At 45.5% G+C, this 21,387-nt stretch overlaps 1 protein-coding gene and 1 long non-coding RNA gene across 2 annotated transcripts in view; both read right to left on the bottom strand.

Annotated features, from left to right (window-relative positions):
- LOC309643851 overlaps positions 1-21,387 on the bottom strand; it is a 306,112-nt gene that overhangs the window by 51,705 nt on the left and 233,020 nt on the right. The window lies entirely within an intron of this gene.
- Positions 4,050-8,968, bottom strand: FOXI3 (forkhead box I3). The gene is made up of 2 exons (XM_082427014.1): positions 8,329-8,968; positions 4,050-5,905 (listed from the first exon to the last, which is right to left on the bottom strand). The coding sequence occupies exons 1-2, from the start codon at positions 8,951-8,953 to the stop codon at positions 5,280-5,282; spliced, it is 1,251 nt and encodes a 416-aa protein (XP_082283140.1). The 5' UTR covers positions 8,954-8,968; the 3' UTR covers positions 4,050-5,279.

The raw sequence follows: 21,387 nt of genomic DNA, 5'->3' as shown, positions 1-21,387 counted from the left end.
CCCAAATCTGCAACCAGCAAGCTGTGTGGCCTTGCGCAAGTCATTTAACCTCTCTGTTTCTCATCTTCAAAATGGAGAGGCATTATAGTAGGTTAAGGGCAGGTAGGCTGTGACATCAGATGGCCTGATTTTGAATCTCAGTTCAACCACTTACCTGCAGCAACCACTTAGATTTTTGACCTTGGCTTAGTTATACAAACTTCCTGGGTCTCAGTATTCTCATTGGTGAAATGAGTAACAGTATCCACTTCATAGAGTTGCTATTTTAAATTTAATATATCTATTTTAGGACTGTGCTTGGCACCCAATAAGAGAGTTATTATTATTGTAATGTTTACCTTTTTTAAAATGATAAAGGACTGTTCTCCAGGCCTCCCAGGGTTTTGGCGATGATCCCCCAACATCATGAATAAAAAGGTAGGGAGGAATTCAGTAGGTATCAGGTCTTTTTTGACCTTTTTTTGTTTTCAAACCTGACAGGAAATTCCTTCTTCTTCCAGCGGTGCCAGCCACCCAGCCACAAGCACAGCTGACTGCTTTCCATGACAAAAGGCAAGGCCACAGGCCCCCAGGTCTCTACCCCAGAAACCAGCAAATCCCTGCCTCAGGAAACCACCACGGATTTCTTTTTCATGAAAAACTTCAAGGTTTTATCTACTAGAGCAGCTCAAGAAGATAAAAAAACAGATCCTGAAGATTTATTCTCTTTCCAAGTTCTAGTAAGTCTCAGAGAGGCAGAGAAGCACAGTGTGGGAGTTTCCTCTGAAGTTCAGTGATGTTCCTTCTTCCGGGGTGGGGGTGGGGGATGGGGGCACCAAAGCTTGGCCCATTTTGCCTGGAGAGCCCTGGGGAGCTGGGGGAGGAGTTAGGGGGGCAAAGGTGCACAGTTTTCAAAGCCTCTGGGCTCCCCGGCTGCCTTTTCCCAGTAAGCTCAAGAAGGAGATGAAAGATGTAAAAGTATCAAGAAGGAAACCTGAAACCTGCTTATTAGTTTTTCAAATTCTCCTTTACCCCTGTCTTATTCTAAAAGGTACACCAGGTCCTAGAAGGTGGAAAGGCAGCTGCTTTAAGTTGTACATGTGCCCAAAGGTCCTCAGCCTGGGCTGCACCTTGACACCAGGCCCTAGACTCTGGGAGAACCCCAGAGAAAGAAGGGTGCTAAACTACATGGGGATGGAGGGGGACGTCTATTCCTCTGTATTGTCCCAAACAACGGAAAGTGAAATCTAGCTCAGGTCCAGAATTCCTGACCTGATTCCCAGGCAGAAAATGTCACAGATGCAGGAAATGGGTGTCAATTGGAGTGCCGGTGCAGACTTTGACCTGGAAACATCACAGGCACAGGCAGCTTCGTCTCTTTCCCTTTAATCCCAGGCCCAGCGGGAGGCAGTTCCCGGATGGAGACATGTCCTGGGCACAGCTTCTTTGGTCCCTGGCTCGGCTCGGGGACTGAGCCACCCTGCTGCCCTTTGCGGTTGTTTGGGAGATCAGAAGTGGATTCTTCTCCTCACCTTTGTTCTCATAAATGCCATCGTTCTGGCATTTCATAGCTATCAAACACCCAGATCTAGATGCTTCCAAATACAGGTTAATCACATTCTTTTAACGTATCTTTCTTTCCAAGAAATCCTAAAGTCTGTTCTCCGCACCACCATCCCTATCAAATAATAATAACCCAGATAGTTTAATTTTGTTTGGTCAGAATTATTCCCAGCCGAGGTCTCTATTAATAGAAATAGATGCCAAGAAGGAAGCTACCATAAGCATCTATGACAAGCAACTAAAATATGGCAGGAGTCTACCTCCAATGCGACTGGCACACAGGCAGATCTCAGTTCTGAGAAATGCCACAATCGTTGGGCTGCCTCTGCTCACAACTCATTGAAGAGAAAAGCCGTTTCATGGGCTAGAAACTGTCCGGTACCAGAGCCCAGAGGCCTCACTCATTCAGGGCTTCTCTGCTAGCCCCAGAGCCTAGGACTTCGTGTGGGGTAGTGAGGGGCTCCATTTCCTCATTGGCAAACTGTGGGTGTTGGTCTAGATCAGTGGTTCTCAACCAGGTCTAATTTTGCCCCCCAGGGGACATTTGTCAATGTCTGGAGAAACTTTTGGTTGTCACACATGGCCAGGTCCTGGGGTTGGTGGTGGGGGGAGTGCTTCTGGTGTCTAATGGGTAGAGACTAGAGATGCTACTAAACGTTCTGTGATGTACAGGGCAACCTCTACAATGGGTTACCCCTCTCCAAATAGCTATAGTGCTGATGAAACCCTAGGCTAGAAACCGTATCTTTCAGGTTTCTTCTAGTTGGGGTCAAGTTCAAGTTTCCTAGCAATTTCCTTGGAAACGATGGGCTGCCCATGGCCCCCTTGAGGACCACAACACCCAAAGCCAGAGCTCCCCCTGAGGAGTGCTGCCAGCTGGTGGGGGCCTTACAGCACCATTTCTTTCTGGAACACAAATTGTCTGGTGCACTGAAACTTAGTTTAATCTAAATGACAGAACTGTTACTCTGTTAAAAATAAATAAAATGCTCATATGCCTAGAGATCCTCCAGAACTGTTTCATTCCAACCCTTTAGGATGTGTGTAGGTGGAACAAATCCAATTAAAAAAAAAAAAAAATCAATCGCTCGCTCTCTCAACACACAAAAATCCCTGTAGCAGCCTCCATGCCATGCCATTTATAGCTCTATTCCTTTAGGAGAAAGAAGTTAAAGACAGAAAAACAGTAGTGCCTAAAAATTAGCCATAAGTCATCCCACTTAGAGTTTATTTCATGTGATTTCCAGCATGCAGTGTGCTTTTCTGGGGAAAAAAAGTTTTTGTCCCAGTTCACATTATAAATTAAGTTACAAATATAGAATTGTGTTAGAAACAGTATTTATAAAAGTCCATACAATTTTTCACATAGAAAAATATCCATAGAAAGTGTTTTTTTGTACACACAATATGGCGGTAGGTAGTCTCTTTGGTTGTCTTCTTGCATAATATTTAAAAAGTAATGGTGATGCTATTTATACCGCAATAGACTATTTTAAAAAAATAATTTTCTGTATGTATATTTCAAAATTCAAATTTAACAGTAATGCTGTGAGAGTCTCAAAAAAGAATACACAGGGAAAAGTTAAAAATTTTTTACAATGAATCTGTGTTCCTTTTTCTAAAAAAATGAAAATCCCAAACCAGCAACGCTCCCATCAAAGACCAAACAACATGGTACAAAAGCAATTCATAGGACATTATCTTCATCTTAATGCATCGCTATTCCAATAAAATCACCAACTATCTGCATGTTAATTCATACTTTTTGGATAAGTTCAAACAGTGGCTGCACGTCTGCCACGTACAGACATTCTGTTGGGCACCGGCAGGGTGACCATAAAAAACTATTCAAAGAAAGATACCTCTTGAGAAGTAGAAGAGAATGTTAAAAATAAATTACATAAAAAAATTTTTTTGACCACAAATAGCTTATTTTAAAAACTTATAAAAATTCCATTTAAAAACTACTTTCAATAAAATTCGAAAACTTTGTTTCAAAGATGAAAAATCCAGGACATATGCTAAAAGGGATAGGATGCCAATTAATTAGGATGGTCACCCCAGACCTCAGAAATATGGCAGCAGACGTAAGGCAGAGCTGGTGTCCATCCTCACTGCTCAGAATGTCTCAAGTGATACTGATTTCAACCAGAATCTTTGGTCAGATGAAACCTAGCTCATTCCTACTCTTTAGACACCACGACTACCTATGCACGTCGGTGCCTTTGTTTTTCAGGAACTAGAACACACTAGAACACGAAGCTTACAAGCACTGACTCTGGAGACAGACCGCCTTAAAACTGGATCCTGGTGAGAGTTCCCTGGTGGCCTAGTGGTTAGGATTTGGCGCTTTCACTGCCGTGGCCTGGGTTCAATCCCTGGCCGGGGAACAGAGGTACCGCAAGCCACACAGCAAGGCCAAAAAATAAAAACAACAACAAAACAAAACAAAACAAAAAAACCCTGAAAAACAAAATATACACACACACACACACACACACACACACACACACAAAAACCTCAAAAACTGGATCCTGGGCCCATGACTTACTATCTGTATGGCCTTGGGCAAGTTAACTAACATCTTGGCAGTTCACTGCCCTCATACAGAAAATGAGGGGAAGTAACAATACCTCTCTCCCAAGGTTGTTGTGAGGATTAAATGAGCTAATATATGTCAAGTATCTAGAACAGTGCCTGGCACACAGGATGTGCTTGGGCAGTTCTATTGCTATTAGTATCTGCCATGTACCTGACACTGAGCATAAACAGAGGTGATTTGTGAGCTGCGTAGAGCTCAAGGATTTGTGGCGCTTCCTAGCAGTCTTCGAAAAACTCTCAATAGCCACAAAGAAGACAAATGGAGGTTTCCTATAAAAATCCAGGTCTCTGGGCTGCCCTGGTGACGCAGTGGCTGGGAATCTGCCTGCCAATGCATGGGACGCAGGTTCGGGCCCTGGTCCGGGAGGATCCCACATGCCACGGAGCAACTAAGCCCGTGCTCCACAACTACCGAGCCTGCGTGCCACAACTACTGAAGCCTTCGCACCTAGAGCCCGTGCTCCGCAACAAGAGAAGCCACCGCAATGAGAAGCCCGCGCACCGCAACCAAGAGTAGCCCCCACTCACCGCAACTAGAGAAAGCCTGCGTGAAGACCCAACGCAGCCAAAAATAAAAATAAATAAATTTATAAAAAAAAAAATTTAAAAAAATAAAATAAAAAAAAAATCCAGGTCTCTGACTTTTCTAGAAAAATCAGAACGCTGTCAAGCAGGAGATAAGCAGCTGCCCACAGCAGCCTTCAGCTCCATGGTCCCAACCACTCCCAACTGATTCCAGTGCCAACTGTTATCTTTTTCCGACCCAATAACTTAATTCACTTGTTTTTGTAGCCGGTCCCTGGACCCATTTGAGCCTGTGACCCTGACATACAGTGATGAACAAACACACATGGTCCATGCCCTCACAGGGCTCACGGGTATGATCCCAGAACAGAGTGAGCTGGATTTCTCTCCAGAGAAACCTGTCAAAGTTTGCCGGGTTGTGGAAAGAGTTACCTACTTACTGCATCCACGCTACTCCAAGTGTGGTCAGTGGACCGCAAGCTCAGCCGGGAGCTTCGGAGAAATGCCGGAGAAATGCGGAGTCTCAGTTCTTGCCCCAGACCTACTGCCTTGGAATCTGCATTTTCCACAAGATTTCAGGTGTCCATAGTCAAGTCTGGGAAGCGGGGGGTCTATACCTCGGAGCCCTCCCGGGGGTAGATGAGGCTGTTGGCCATGCTGAAGTTGTAGAAAGGGGTGCTGAAGGGGCTGCTTGGTCCCCCGCTGGTGCTGGCAGGGAAGGGGCTGTAGTAGGAAGACCTCTGGCTGCTGCCATTGCTGGTGCTGTGACTCAGCTGCAAGGTGTCTGGCGAGGCCTCCGGGACGGAGCTGGGGGGGAACGCGCCGCCCGAGGGCACCTGGGTCCCCTGGATCCCTAGGGGGCGGCCGCCGGGGAGCGCTCGCTGGGTGGTCCCGCTGCTGTTGCCACTTAGCGTGGTGCTGAGGCTGCTGAAGAAGCTGTTCAGGCAAGGGGTGGAGGAGAGCACGGACCCTCCCGGGGAGGAGGCGGTACTCTTGGTGCCCTCGGGAGGCTCTGGGGACTGAGAGGGCCTCAGCAACGCCGGGGAGCTGTCTCCTTCCGCCTTCCCACCCACTCCAGACCCCGGGCCCGGGGAGAGCCCTTCTTCTGATTTCGAGGTCCCCACGGCCACCGTAGGGGTGCTGCTGGCTTCCGAGCGGCGCTTTCGCTTCCGACGGAAGTTCCCGTTGTCAAACATTTTCTCACAGTTTGGATCCAGGGTCCAGTAATTACCTTTCCCTATGGAGATGAGAAAGCAAGCTGAGTTAGAGGAGGACGCAGTTCAGGCATCAGATCTGAGAGGGGGCGGGTGGGGAGGCTCTCGTGAAACTCCAACAGAGATGCTCAAACCACTCTGCTGTTTAAATGCATCCTTTTGTGGGAGATGGCACTAACTGAGCCTCATTTATCTATAAAGATAGGGCTAAGAACAGTACACCTCACAGGTTGGCTGTGAGGGTTAAGTGATAGATCTCCGCAAAGTAGCCACACCATAGTGAGTGAGTGAAACAACAGTATCTGTTATCACTGGCTGAAAGGATGCAATACTTGCCCCCCAAAAAATACTCCACTGGAAAAAGGCAACCTCCAATACCCAACCCTCTGCCTTGCCGAACAAAATCAGGTTATTACTGGGGAATTGACTGGTTTAACAACGCCTTGGATGGCATATATTTGGACTACAAGGAGGCTCCACACCCCTTCCTTGCCTAGGGCAGGAGGCACCCCTGCATCTCTTCCAAGCTTTTCCTCCACCCGGCCAATCTCAGAGATCAGGGCCCCATTTAATGCATGCAATGCTAGTCTTCTGCTTAGAAAATTTCCCTCACTTTTGAGCACAGTGGAAGTAAAAAAGATCTATCGTCTTGGAGGATTTCATCTCCCAACAGCTTTTTTCACTTCTGGTAAAAAGAATCTTTGGCATTTGCAAATACTGTAAAGCGCTTATCCTGTAGTGAGTTCTCCGCATGGATAACTTCAGTTACTCCTCACAGCTCTTTGGAGACAGGCAGTATTATGGCCTCCATTTTTCAGATGGGGAAACTGAGGTGCATATTGGTCAGCAACCTGCTGTCTTTCCAGTCAGCAACGGTAGGGCCAGGATTTAAGCAGGCTGGCTCTAGACTCAGCATTCTTAACTACTGGCACACACTCCCCCATATCCATTACCTCCACCTACACATTTTCTGCAAGTAGTTGCAGAAAAAAAACTTATTCACATATCTACCATCTAAATAACAACACCTGCATCTATCAGGATATTTATACTGTGTCACCTTGGTACCAAAAGCTTTTTTTTGGCCACGCCGCGCGGCATGCTGGATCTGAGTTCCCTGGATCAGGGATCAAACCTGTGCCCCTGCAGTGGAAGCTCAGAGTCTTAACCACTGGACCTCCAGGGAAGTCCTGGTACCAAAAGCTTTGATAAGACACTGGCTAGAGATCCTCGACCTTTTTAGAAAGTCGAGGAGTATATATGACAATTGACATGATCATCTCAGGTGATTTAGAAGCCAAATCTGGAAGATGTATCTTCTAGAACTGCATGCTCTGTCCAGTACAGTAACCACTAGCCAACGTGGCTGCTGAGCACTTGAAAAGTGGCTAGTCCCAAGTGAGATGTGGTGTAAAAACACACACAAAGGATTTTGAAGACTTAGTAAAGAATAATGGAAAGTAGCTCACGGATAATTTTTTATATTTGTTATATGTTGAAACGATATTTCAGCTTACTTTAAAAATTAAAAAACATTTTCACCAGCTTCTTTTCACTTTTTTCACGTGGCTACAAGACAATTCACAACCACGTGTGGGTTGTACTGTATTTCAATTGGAAAGCACTGCTCTGGAATGACTTTAGGTACAAATACTCCAGAGCATTCACATAATTTACACAAAATCCTGGATCTCTGTAGAGGGCAGCTGAAACAGTTTTCTCTTCTCTTTTTCCTATCACGACTCTCCCGTCACACCCTTAGTCCTGGGCTCTTTCTGAAAACCTCAGGTAAGATTCTGTTTCTCTCATTTTTGAGCTTTTCTCCACCTCACTCCTCAGGTAAGAGGGAAACCACTAACACGCCATGGTAACACAGCCCTCCTCACCCCCGGGGTTAGATCCGAACGAAGCAAACTGGGGGGGGGGGGGTTTCATTTTTACATTTCTAAATACATAAGCTTCCCAAACCACAATCTGCAGGACCCAGCTCAAGCTCCCTGATCCCTCGACCCCCGTCTCGCGATGCCCGTGCCACCATCCTCGAATCATCTCTTAAGGTAGGGACAGTACGTGTCCCACGAAGGGCACAGTGAGTCTCTCTGGAACCCGAGGCAGGAGGAAGTACATCTACGGACAGCGTGTTCCAACTCTCGGTCTCTCCCCACCTCTCTCGTGAAATGTAATGGGATTCTCAGCTCATCTGAATCTTTATAGCCATCCCTTATCTGAGAGCCCACCCGTGTTCTTATTCCTAATCCACCCCTCTGCAACTCGACCCGCCCTTCCAACGGCCTGATGAACATCACCCAGGGGCGGCTCTCTGCTTGAGGATTCAGGTTCTTTACCTTTATCCCTAACTGGCCAGTCTCTGCGTGTGTGTGTGTGTGAGTTGGGGCGAGGGGGGGAGGGGTAAGGGACCGGCCGGGAAGCACCTGTCCGCCCTCACCTGGGTCGTCCTCGTCGCGGGGTACCTTCTTGAAGCAGTCGTTCAGCGACAGGTTGTGGCGGATGGAGTTCTGCCAGCCGGCCTTGCTGCGCTGGTAGAAGGGGAAGCTGTCGGCCACGAACTGGTAGATATGGCTGAGCGTGAGCTTGCGCTCGGGCGCGCTCTGGATGGCCATGGCGATGAGCGCCGAGTACGAGTAGGGCGGCCGCACCATCTTCATCAGGTCCTCGCGGCTGGCCATGGACAGCCAGCTCAGCTCCCCGGGCGCCGCGGGCCCGGCGGGCGAGGCGGGCGCTGCGGGCGCGGGCTGCGCGAAGGGCCGCTGCGCGCAGGCGAAGGTGCCGGCGGCGGTCGGCGGCTGCAGGAAGGGCCCGGGCGCGCCCCCGGGGGGCGGCGGCGGCGGCGGCGGCGGCGGGGCGCCCAGGTACGCGGCGGCGGCAGGGGGACCGCCCACGGCCGGCCCGTTGAGCCACAGGTAGGGGTTGGCGGCTGCGGCCGGCGGCGCGGCATAGTCGGCCAGACCGTAGGGCGCCCGGGCGGCCGGGGGGGCGCCCGGGGCGGCGGCGGTCGGGGACAGGCCGGGCTGCGAGTACACGCCGAAGTTGTCGCCGCAGTAGAGAGCCATGTCGGCGACCGTCGGCGGGTGCGGCGCGGCGGCGGCGGCGAGGGGCGAGCGGGGCTGATCTCGCCGCTCGGGCGAGAGCATCCCTTTGGGGGCCAACCCTGCGGCCCCGCCTCGGCCCTGGCTGGGCGACCGATGTTCTGGGCGGGGGAGGGTGCGCGCCGAGCGCCGACAGGCCGGCTTCTTATAACCGTCGGCGGCGCGGCTCCTCCCGGGCAGGTCCCGGGGCTGGGCGGCGGCCCTCAGGCCGCGGGTCTCCACGCCCCCGCCACGCCCCACCTGCCCGCGCGTCCTGGCCGAGCGCGCGGAAACCTCGCGCCGCCCGCCGCGCCCGCCCCGCCCCACCCCGCCCCTGCAGCCCCTCCTCGCCGGGCCAGGGGAGCCCCGGGGGCCAGGGGAGCCGGGGGAGGCTGGCGCCTGCAGGATTCCAGCGAACCGCTCCCCGTTCCTAACCACCGTGTCCTCCGCACAATAACGAAATAAAATAACGAATATCAAAACAAAGAGAAGATCACCGAGACGGTACTACTGTTTTCTAAAAAGTCTGTAAGTTAACTCTGGGTGGCCGCTCAGGCCACCTGCCTAGCCCCCTTTGGTATTTCGACCTGGAGCTACACCTTTTGTCATCGAGTTGCCGGATTCACGTCCGGTCTCGACCGATCGGCTCACAGTCGAAAATAATAGACGTGATTTACAAGTCTTTGGGATATACGAAAGATATTAAGGAGCAGCCTTGGTGTGTCCCCTTCTCCTGGGGAATTCTTTGAAGGGAGGGACTGAAATCGGTTTTTAATTTCTCTAACCGCGTCTCTAAACATAACGATAGGTTCGTTCACATTTGGGAAACATGTTCATTTAGGTCAGGTTTGCTCAGTCTTTTGGTGTGATTTGTTGTCTTTCAAAACAGAAGGGTGAACGTTTTCAAAGACATTTAAATAAGGGGGTTCGGAATTAGCATTTTAAAGCCAACTGTAATTTAAACTGTGCAAGAAGCGCTCATTTACAAAAACGGTCTTCACGAATTACGGTAGAAGACTTGCCCTCTACTTTTGTAAGTTTTCAAATGCGGCTCTTGCCTGGAAAAACAAACAAAACCAGTGAAATACTGTGTGGACCCCACGTGCCACGCGATCATTACTTACTGGCCCCGAACAACGATAAAAAAAAACACTGTTTCTTTTACAATTAAAACGATTCCTAAATATGTTCTTAAGAAGTGACCGGTCTGAGATTCTCGTTTAAGGGAGAGGGGGGGAAAAAGATTTTTTTCTATTAGCCAAGTGCAGACTGACAGTTCAGAATATTTAATAATTCGGAAACCCCTCCCCACCACCACCCCGCATTTATTTTCAGGACAAAGTTAGTTATATACTTGCAGGAAAATGATCGTCTTCTGTTACCTCATTTCGTAAAAAAATGAAATCCAGAGACATTTAACGAGCAAATTTTGGTTCCTAAAATGCAAAGCACACTTAAGATGTAACATTTCTCTCGTCTTTTGTGAAACCGGAAAGGAATTTCTTGTCACGCAATTTCTTTCCATCTCCTTGCAGAGGATATAGAATGGAATAGTGTTTGCCTTAGTTGTATTTTGAGTTAGGTTTCCTAGTTTAGATAAGCACCGTGCTTTTGTTTTCCTTCCCAAATAGCCCAAACGAAGCTGTTTTGCTTTGCTATTTCTCTTGCGATGTTAATAAGGATGACAACTATAAGGAAGGAAATTGGAAAACGATTTTTAATAAGTTATAATGCCCCAATTTAATAAGTTTTCGTAAATTTAAAATTTAAACTAAAAAGAGAAAGTCCCCAAGAAGAGCTGGCAAACTAGATGGCAATAAATTAGGAAAAATTTGAAAACATCTCCCCCTTAGTAATTGATGGCCTTAAGAATATAACGCCTTCCCTTATTTTTTAGCAAATGGCTTACCCATATATACTTTGCAGTCTTGAAGTTTTTGTTTTTGTTTTTTTTTTTTTAGTGGAACTCTTAACCCTATACTCCAAATTATTCTGAGTGAGAGACCATGATTGAAGATTATTGTTTCTTGTTTGGGTTAAAGGTTCAGCCCAGTAGAGATATTTTGTTCCTTGACTATGCATTATCTTTTGCGGACTTTAATTTTATTTAAAAGTCATGGAGCCACCTAGCGTCTCCTTGCCTTTGTTACAGCATTTATCCAGATAGGGATCTGTGAGGTGGACACCCCCTCTAGGGGTTTGGAAGTTATACTCTTTTCTATCTATTTTTAAATCACATATTAATTAGATAAGTTTAAAACTATCATTGGTCAGAATCTGAGTTTTTAATTCAAAGTTAAAATAGTATTTTAAATCCCCGTTTTTTAAAAAAATTAAATTTAAAAAGCAGTTGGTGCACTTAGGGAAAAAAAAGATAAAAACTATGCTTCGGGACTTCCCTGGTGGCGCAGTGGTTAAGAATCCGCCTGCCAATGCAGGGGACACGGGTTCGAGCCCTGTTCCGGGAAGATCCCACATGCTGCGGAGCAACTAAGCCCGTGCACCACAAATACTGAGCCTGTGCTCCAGAACCCGCGAACCACAACTACTGAGCCCGCACGCCACAACTACTGAAGCCTGCGCGCCTAGAGTCCGTGCTCCGCAACAAGAGAAGCCGCCGCAGTGAGAAGTCTGCGCACTGCAATGAAGAGTAGCCCCCGCTCGCCGCAACTAGAGAAAGCCTGCACGCAGCAACGAAGACTGAAAGCAGACAAAAATAAATAAATAAAAATAAAAATAAAAAAAACAACTATGCTTAAAATGTAAGTTTCCTGTAATAACGTTTTGTCAAATTGCCTTTTCACAAAAGAATATAATCGAGGCAATTGCTTAATGTATCTATGCCACTGTTACATGTTTTCATCACTGGAAAATAAAACATTTTGAGAAATTATTCAACCCAAAGAAAACATCTCGTCTATTTTCCACTGACATTTGGTAATATTCTCGAGGCTTCTTTGAGCGACAACAGTGATTTATGATGGAATGTAGCAAACACTGTAACAGAATGTCAAATTCCTTACACTCATTGATTGATAGCATCATAGAAACCTTGGCACATTAATGTTTGCTAGTATTTTTCCATATTCACCGAGGAAGAAAAAGGTAATATAAATTGGAAATAGCCTCAGTGGTCTTAATTGCTAATGGCTGTGACTTAGAACAACATTGAACTGTGAACAGTCAGTCCTTCCCAATTTCAGCATCATGGTTTACTTTGTATCATCTACGAAAAAGGCCACAAGCAGAAATTATGCACTCTACCCATGTCCCCCACCTGGCTTTCTACCTTGCCCTATAGTTATTATACCTATCTTACCTCTTCTCATAAATCAGAGGCCCTTTGAAGATGAATCCTTACGTGTAATTCAGTTTTTGAAACAACTCGCCCACCAGAGGACAAACAAATATCAATTTTTGAAAAATTCGTACCTGTTGAATTAAGGAATGACTACTTACAGATGCCATGTTGGAATATAAATAAGCCCATTCAAGGATGAGTAAACACACACACACACACACACACACACAAACCAAACACACAAAATGGAACGTTGGGACCTGGGGAAAATTTCTATAGCAAAAAAGAATAGAATCATTACTCAGATGTGCAGAAAAAGTCTAACTCTGAAAATCATTTACTAGAGTAATGGAAAGAATATTTTAGAAAATATCTGCTTTTTTGTCTTCAATAGATGTAAGACAGTTTGGCCTTTATGAAACAAGAAATCAGAGTAAGGTAAAAACCAAACTCTGGGTGCAAGTGGAGATGAAAAAGGAACCAGAAGAGGTGAGAAAAGAAAGCAAGAGAACTCAAATTGTAATCGGAGAATACAGTTTTTGGAAAAATGAGGTGAGAATAACTCTATCACGTAGGCTAAAATATGTAAGATTAATTAGTGCACTTATTGTTTTGGTGAAGAAGGGATGGATTATGGAAGAAAAGATATTGCGTCAACAGGAGCTGGGCCCACTATCTCATTCCTTACTTTTTCCAACTTCTGACCACTTAATTGGCTCTCATTTTGGAGCTGGTAGTGTCATTAGTGACGGGCACACTGAAGAGCCTCTGTCCTCTCCCGGTCCCTACCTCAAAGGCTGCGACTTGCAGATTGAAGCAGAACCCAGAGGTGCTGTCCGTTTGCTCCTTTAACAAACTTTTAGGGCTCTACTTACTGAAAGTAAGTGCTGGTGGGAAACTGAGGCAACTCTTTCCCCTAGGAGAGCAGGTTTTCCACCAACTTAGCATTTGTCTTCTTTTTTTTTTTTAAACAGTATTTGAGCTGGATCATTCTTTTTTCTTTATTTATTTTTGGCTGCATTGTATTTTCGTTGCTGCACGCGGGCTTTCTCTAGTTGCGGCGAGAGGGGGCTGCTCTTCATTGCGGTGCGTGGGCTTCTCATTGCGGTGGCTTCTTTTGTTGTGGAACACGGGCTCTAGGTGCGCGGGCTCCCGTAGCTGTGGCGCACGGGCTCAGTAGTTGTGGCGCACGGGCTCAGTTGCTCTGTGGCATATGGGAGCTTCCCGGACCAGGAATCGAACCCGTGTCCCTTGCATTGGCAGGCAGATTCTTAACCACTGTGCCACAAGGGAAGTCCAGCATTTGTCTTCTTTTCAAAGAATGCGGTTCCCTTGTAAGTCCTTCATGTTGACATTGGCCAAGTAGCCCCTGCAGGTTCCCCTCCTCAGCCACCTGGGAGTCAGGCAAGACTGGAATGAGCTGCAAATACAGAGTGAGGGGCAAAAATCAAACCCAGGGAGGCTCAGAAGCAAGGCCATAGCCCAGGGACCACTGGGCCGCAAGCCAGCTGACCCCCAAGGCTCATGGCCTTCTTTCCACTGCCAACATTAGGCACAGGACGTGTAGCAAAAAGGATGCATCCTTAGGATTCTTGTAGGCTAAAGCCTCTGAGGATACCACAGAAGTTCCAGGTACTTAATCCAGAAAAATAAAAGAAAAAATTATCAGCCCAAACAATGGTGATCCAACAATTCCTTTGAACAAAGTTATTAATACATCACTCCCCTGCTTGAACCTTACACCTCTTCCTGTGGCCTCACTCTCCCCTCCCCAATCCTCTGGAGTGCTTCCTGGCCTCCGGTTCTAGCTGATTAGCCCCATTCTTGAGCTTCCTCAGCTAACTTCTCAAACCCTTCCTTCTGCTCCAGACCCAGCTCCCAGAGTGTCTTCAACCCTTGTAGGACGTCTCCCTGCATTGAATACATCCTGGGTCTCCTGGGACCTTCCCATGGTGTCCCGAGACTACATTTCCCCCAACTCCTCCCTCCTCGGGGCAAGAAGGCCCTCAAGCCCTCCTACATTGCTGGATGGTTCCAGCATCTGCTTGGATGGTTCATCCAACTCTCTGCACCCTCGTTTCCAATAACCAACTCCTCCTCTCCAGTTCAGCCACCCACTATACTGGGTGCTCTGAGGCCGGGGACTGTGTCTCTTGTGACTCACTTATTTTTGAGCGCTTACAATTAAGGAACATGTACTAAATGCCTGGCATCGTGCTAAGCACCTTACATGTGTTATGTCATTTACTTCTTATAGCAGTTCTGTGAAATAAGAAGTGTTAGTCCGCATTCTACAGGTGAAGCAACAGAGAGAGAGGTTAAGTCATTTAACTGTGGTCTCCCAACTTCTAAGTGTGCAGCCAGGATGCCAAGCCGATTCACAGCCTGGCGGTCTAGCTGAGGAGCCCAGGCTGGAAGCCCTCAGCTCTATTTCCCTCCTCTAGTATTTCCCGAGTGCCTAGTTCAGTGCCTGACATTGGGGCCTGCTCAATTATCATCTGTCACTTGAATAAATTAAAAAGTTAAAAAGCATTAAATGATGTAAAACGGAAATTGGAAATCTCACCCCTACAACCTCCTACCCCCTCTTTTTACATGGTCCCTCTCACCAAAGGCAACCACTTGCTATCAGTTTCTTATGCTTTCCTCCAGAAAATGTTTTCGGGTACTTATCTGCACAGCTATATGTCTTTAAAACCTGAATCCATGCTATTCACATGGCTCTGCACCTTCTACTTTCATTAATATGTTTTGGAGCACTTTCCAAAGCAGCCCATATGTCCACATGTCTACCTCATTCTGTCCTCCTGGTGTTCCCCTTCATGGGATGTTCAGTGGAGACCCACCAGTATGGTTGTACGTGGGTGGTTTATAGCCTGTGTCCGTTCTAATTTGTTGGTGCCCCCCCATACCTGTTAGCAATATTTTGAGTTTAACGTATTTTAGATGGATCTCTGGATTATTTCCTTTCTAAAAAACAAACAAACAAACAAAAAACAAGGCTTAATTTACTTATGATAGTAACTTCGTAGCTGATTTTGTAAAGAGTACGTACCTTTAAATGTTTAATTCTGACAAGTTGCTCTGCCAGAAGATGCCCCACTTTGAACCACCAGCAATTCATCCTGGATGCTTATTTCCCTTCTTCTTTGCTAATGCTGGATGTCTTCAAGTCTTTTTATTTTGCCAATCTTAAAAGCCCAAAACGATATCTCAAAAGTGTTTCAATTTGTTTTCCTTGATAAAAGAATACCTAGTCACATATCATTTTAATTTAATTTTTGTGTGTGTGTGTGAACTGCCTGCTCTGATCTTTTGCTCATTTTTCTATTTGTGTTCTTTTTAAAAACTTGATGTGTCTGAGCTCTTTGTGATTAAAGATATTAATCTTTTTTTTTCTCCTAGGTTTCACAAATCATGGTTTCTTTGTTAAAACTGTCTCTTCTGTTGGCATCTGTGGTAACACTCTGTCCTGCCTTTCTTCCTCTATCTTCTGCATTTTCCTAAAGGATGTCTGTTTATTTCGCATCTCATCCTTTGAGTATTGTGTTTTTCCCTCGGGTTCCTAACCTCAGCCCTCTTCTTTTCCTCCCACACATTCTTTTTTTTTTAATTTATGTTTTGGCTGCGTTGGGTCTTCATTGCTGCACGCGGGCTTTCTCTAGTTGCCGCCAGCAGGGGCTACTCTTTGTTGTGGTGCAGGCTTCTCATTTGCGGTGACTTCTCTTGTTGCAGAGCACCGGCTCTAGGAGCACGGGCTGTAGTAGTTGTGGCTCACGGGCTCTAGAGCGCAGGCTCAGTAGTTGTGGCGCACGGACTTAGTTGCTCTGCGGCATGTGGCATCTTCCCTGACCAGGGCTCGAACCCGTGTCCCCTGCATTGGCAGGCAGTTTCTCAACCACTGCGCCAACAGGGGAGTCCCTCTCCCACACATTCTTCATGGGCTGCCACATCCACTCCTGTGGCTTTAGTCATTGTAGTGGGTGTGGTTTGTTACAGTTGTTACTGCCTGTTTAACAACTCTATAAGGAAACACTCTTCCATTATTCCCGATTTGTGAGGATTATGTGGGATTGACAGGTGGGCAGGGAAAGTCTAGAGACTCAAACTTGGACCTTGCCCAGAGTTACTTTTCCATACACCAACGATTTGTTTAAGGTGGGTGAGTGATTTAAGACAGGTCACTTAAGATCATCTTCAAGTTTTCTGTTGGGACTATCAGGAAAAAGTTCCTTTCTTCACAGGGCTTGGTTCCTGTACAGAGGTTGTGGTCCTGAAATGGCCATCATTGGTACCATGAGGGAAAATACAGGTGACATCACGTAGAGCTGAGTGAGAGAAATGAAGACACACCCTGGAGTCAAGATTTGAATCCCTTTATTCAGAATCTTCCTTCATCCTCTTGAACTTACTGGTTTCATTAACCAATAGATTCTCTTTTTTTTTTTAATTTTTTTTTTTTAAAGTACATTTTTTTTAATTAATTAATTTATTTATATTTATTTTTGACTGTGTTGGGTCTTCACTTCTGTGTGAGGGCTTTCTCTAGTTGTGGCAAGTGGGGACCACTCTTCATCTCGGTGCGCGGGCCTCTCACTATCGCGGCCTGTCTTGTTGCGGAGCACAGGCTCCAGACGCGCAGGCTCAGTAGTTGTGGCTCACGGGCCTAGTTGCTCCACGGCATGTGGGATCTTCCCAGACCAGGGCTCGAACCCGTGTCCCCTGCATTGGCAGGCGGATTCTCAACCACTGCGCCACCAGGGAAGCCCAGATTCTCTTTTTGATTTAACAAGTTAGGATGTGATTTATAGGCTGCATTGCATTCTCCCAAACTACAATGTTGACTTTCTAACTCCCTATACCTCAGAATGTGACTATTTGGAGAAAGGGTCATTACAGAAGTAATTAAGGTGAATTATGGTCTTAGGGCGGGCCCTAATCCAAAATGACTGATGTCTTTATCAGAAGAGGAGATTAGGACACAGGCACACACACACACACACACACACACACACATGCGGAGGCAAGACCGTGTGAAGACACAGAGAGAAGATGGCCATCTACAAGCTCAGGCAAGAAGCCCTCAGAGGAGACCAACCCTGCTGACACCTTGATCTTGGACTTCTAACCCCCAGAACTATCAGGAAATAAGCTTCTGTGGTTGAAACCACTCAGTCGGTGGTACTTTGTTTTGGCAGCTCTAGCAAACCCACACAGGTAGGATTTTATCCATTTCAAAAGAAAGGTTAAGTGCTGGTAACTCCCATCCAAATCACTCACAGGAGCTCCTGGCTCAGTCATCAACTCCTACTGAATATTTCCTCTTCATTTGCATACAAGTCACCTCCAATACATATCTAAGCAGCTCATCATAACCCTCTTTAAACCCACTTGTCCTTCTGTCCCCCCCCACCCCCCCCCCCCCCCCCCCCCCGTCTCTGTGATGCGCCCTCCCTCCCGCCATTGACCCAGTTGTCTAAGCCAAGAACCAGAGGTTCTTCTACCTCAACGACCAAGTCATGCCATAATAGCTCTTTACTCTTTTTGTCTTGCTGGCAACACCAAGAGTTAGACCACCATCATCTCTCTCCTGGATTTTTGCAGTCGGCTCCTAACTGACCTTGCAGGCTCCTTTTGTCACTTCTAATCCTCTCTCTACACCATAATGATTTTGTAGAAGAGCAAATCTCATCAGGACACTTACAACTCTTTAGTGGCTCCCAGTGCTCTTAGGATAAAGTGTGAACCCCATAGCATGGCACATGTGGTCCTAGGAAAGGCACCTCATCCTGTTGGCCCACCTGGTCTCCACTCCACACTGGCTCTGCACTCAGTGTTTCCCCTAAATCCAGTCCTTCTGTTATCCTCTTCAGGATTCTAACCCATTATGCTCATTGCTACTTAATATTTTTCTTTCAATTGATTCAACTTTTAAATTCCATTATTTGGAAGGAAAACCATATAGCACTACAGCAAATTAAGTGTATATCCATATATCTATATATCTATATAGATATAAAGGGATCAAGATATATATATAGATATATCTATATATCTCTCTCTCTCTCTCTCTCTATATATATATATATATATGTTGCCATAGATAGAAGGTAAACAATGTAAATGAATTTTGTTCATTAATACTGCTGATTAAATTGTGGCCTTAAATAATGTTAAATTTCAAAAAAATTAAAAATAACAGTAAACTTAATTTCATTAACAGTAATACAAGTAACAGTAAACTTAATTTCATTAACAAAGATTCAAACCTGAAAATAAATTCCTCAGTAAGAACAGCACGACTTATGACCAGTTTAGTAGCAAAGTGATGTTCAGTTTAATGATGTTTATTTTTAAGTTAAGATTAAGAACAACATTTAAAAAAAAATAATAATAAATGGAACATTGTAAATTAACTATACTTCGATTTAAAAAAAAACAAGATTAAGACAAAGTTCTACATTAGTAAAACAAATTCTGTTTTTTGAACTTTTTTTTTCCAGCATGAAGAATTGCAGCTTATGTGTGTTTACATAGGAATGGAAAATGGTATTTAATTGCCACATTTGATAGGTATGGCTAACTTTTATTCCAAAATGTTTGATTCAAGAAGCCAACTGAAGGAATCATTAGGATCCGTTTTAAATTTGTGAAGGCATAATCCAAGATGTTATCCAAAAAGGAATAGAGAAGAGATTTCTTGAGCCCTATCTACTGTCACTGGATCATGCTTATAAAATCCTTTTTATCAGCACTGTCAAGTGTTTCTTCATCCCTGCAAAATACTTTCAGCAAGTATTTCAGGTGAGTTTATAACCAGGTTCATTTATTCAAGAAATACTTATTGAGTATGACAGACCCTGACCCTGGCTCCAGGCAAACCTGGGAAACCATGAATTTCTCCTCCCACATAGCTTCAGACAAGGAGAAGTTTCCCACCCAGAGGACCAAGGGACCCAGGGGACCCAGGCTACTGGTTTACAATCCCCAAGGTCACTTTATCTTGCTTGGGAATACTGAAATAAGCTTGTCCTTCAAGGATAAATTAGGCTTTCAAATGAGCAAAACTTATCTCAAGATATGCTAATTTGCAGATCCTCACCCAATCATGCATATGATGTCCATGAAGATAGAATTTTCTTCTAGAAAGACTTAATTCTTCTCCTATCTTGAAAAGACAGGAGTGGAACTTCAGTATGAAGCAGTAGTCGCTGCCCTACACTTCACAAATTTGAAAAGATTGAGACTTCAGTGACCTATGCTTAATACAATTGACAATTTGAATTGCCTCCTGGAATCTTCTTGCCAGTTTTCCTTGCCAATTTTCTGTGGCCAAGAGTTCCCCACTGTACACAAGATGAATAGTTTTGGCTACCCAGCCTGAAGGAAGGGAGTCCATTCTCTTGTTAACCAGCCATGGTCCTAGTACCCTCCAAGCTTTTCCCAGTGCATTGCTCCCAATGTATGCATTGACAGGTCAGGATGTAACCACGGTCTTAATTCAGCCTGTGTCTGACAAAGACACAAAGATTAGCTGGTTTTACAATATCAGTGGCTTCCTCAGTTTGCTAGACTCCATTATGTAGAAAATCTTTGCATCAGATGCATTTTACTGACTTACTGCACCTCTTCTTAACCAACCTCCAGTTGAACCCAGATTCATTCTTCTAATTCCAGTTCCCACAGCCTTTCTATCCTAGAGCCCTTTGCTTTGCTTCTACTTTTTGAGGTTGGTAATTGCCTTTCATAGGTAATAGACACTCTATAGATGGTTTTTGAGGGTGATGATGACGATGGTGACAATGTTCATGACAACCTTGACCCTACGGCTGCCTCCTGACTCTAGATCCACCCAGCCAGGGCGGAAATTGGAAAAGCTGGACTGACTTAATTTTCCAACCAGTGCTTCCCTGTCCTGTGGCAGAGTGACCCAGGGAGCCTGTTAAAATGCAGGTTCCTTGGCTCCACCCGGTGGAGTCTGAGTCTCTAGGGTAGGATGCCCGCAGCCTCTGTACTTCTTAACCTCCACCCCTAATGATCCTAACACTTGAGTTTGGGAGTGTAATCACCTGCTCAAAACTTTAAAAATGAGGGACTTCCCTGGTAGCGCAGTGGTTAAGAATCCGCCTGCCAATGCAGGGTACATGGATTCGATCCCTGGTCTGGGAAGATCCCACATGCCACAGAGCAACTAAGCCCGTGTGCCACATCTACTGAGCCTGTGCTCTAGAGCCCGCAAGCCACAACTACTGAGCCCGCACACCACAACTACTGAAGCCCGCACACCTAGAGCCTGAGCTCCGCAACAAGAGAAGCCACCACAGTGAGAAGCCCGTGCACCACAACAAAGAGTAGCCCCAGCTCGCTGCAACTAGAGAGGAAGCCCACGTGCAGCAACGAAGACCCAACACAGCCATAAATAAATAAATAAATAAATAAGTATATTAAAAATAAACTTTAAAAATGAGGAAAAACAGTCCTTTGTAGATACACATAAGTGATAAAGCAATGATTCTCAAGTTGGGGAGATCAGAGAGAAGTGTCAGAATCAATCAAAGTCTTTTTCAAATGATAGGAGTCCTTGACCTTATCTCCATTCGGAGATGACGTGGAGAGCCAGGACTAGCAAACACGTGCCTGTAGCGTCCCTCAGAAGTGGAGGGCAGAGGCGGAAAGTTGAGATACAAGATGTGGGAATAATCACGATCACCTCATATGAATGTGTTAGTATATATATTCTGTGGGTTTTTAAAGAAATTTTCATTGAAATATAGTTGATTTATGATGTTGTGTTAGTTTCAGGTGTACGGCAAAGTGATTCAGTTATACATATATACATATATATGTATCTATTCTTTTTTTAGATTCTTTTCCATTATAGGTTATTACAAGATATTGAGTATTGTTCCCTGTGCTATACAATAGGTTCTTGTTGGTTAACTATTTTATATATAGTAGTGTGTATATTTTAATCCCAAACTCCTGATTTATCCTTCCCTCCCCTTCCCCTTTGGTAACTATAAGTTTGTTTTCTATGTCTGTGGGTCTATTTCTCTATGTATTTTGGGGAAAAAAGAGGTGGTTTTGGGAGAAAAGAAAATCTTCTCCTAAATAGAGT

Source organism: Balaenoptera physalus (genome assembly GCF_965194825.1).
Source record: "Balaenoptera physalus genome assembly, chromosome: 15".
Taxonomy (NCBI): domain Eukaryota; kingdom Metazoa; phylum Chordata; class Mammalia; order Artiodactyla; family Balaenopteridae; genus Balaenoptera; species Balaenoptera physalus.
This window is presented reverse-complemented; position numbering and strand designations above follow the sequence as displayed.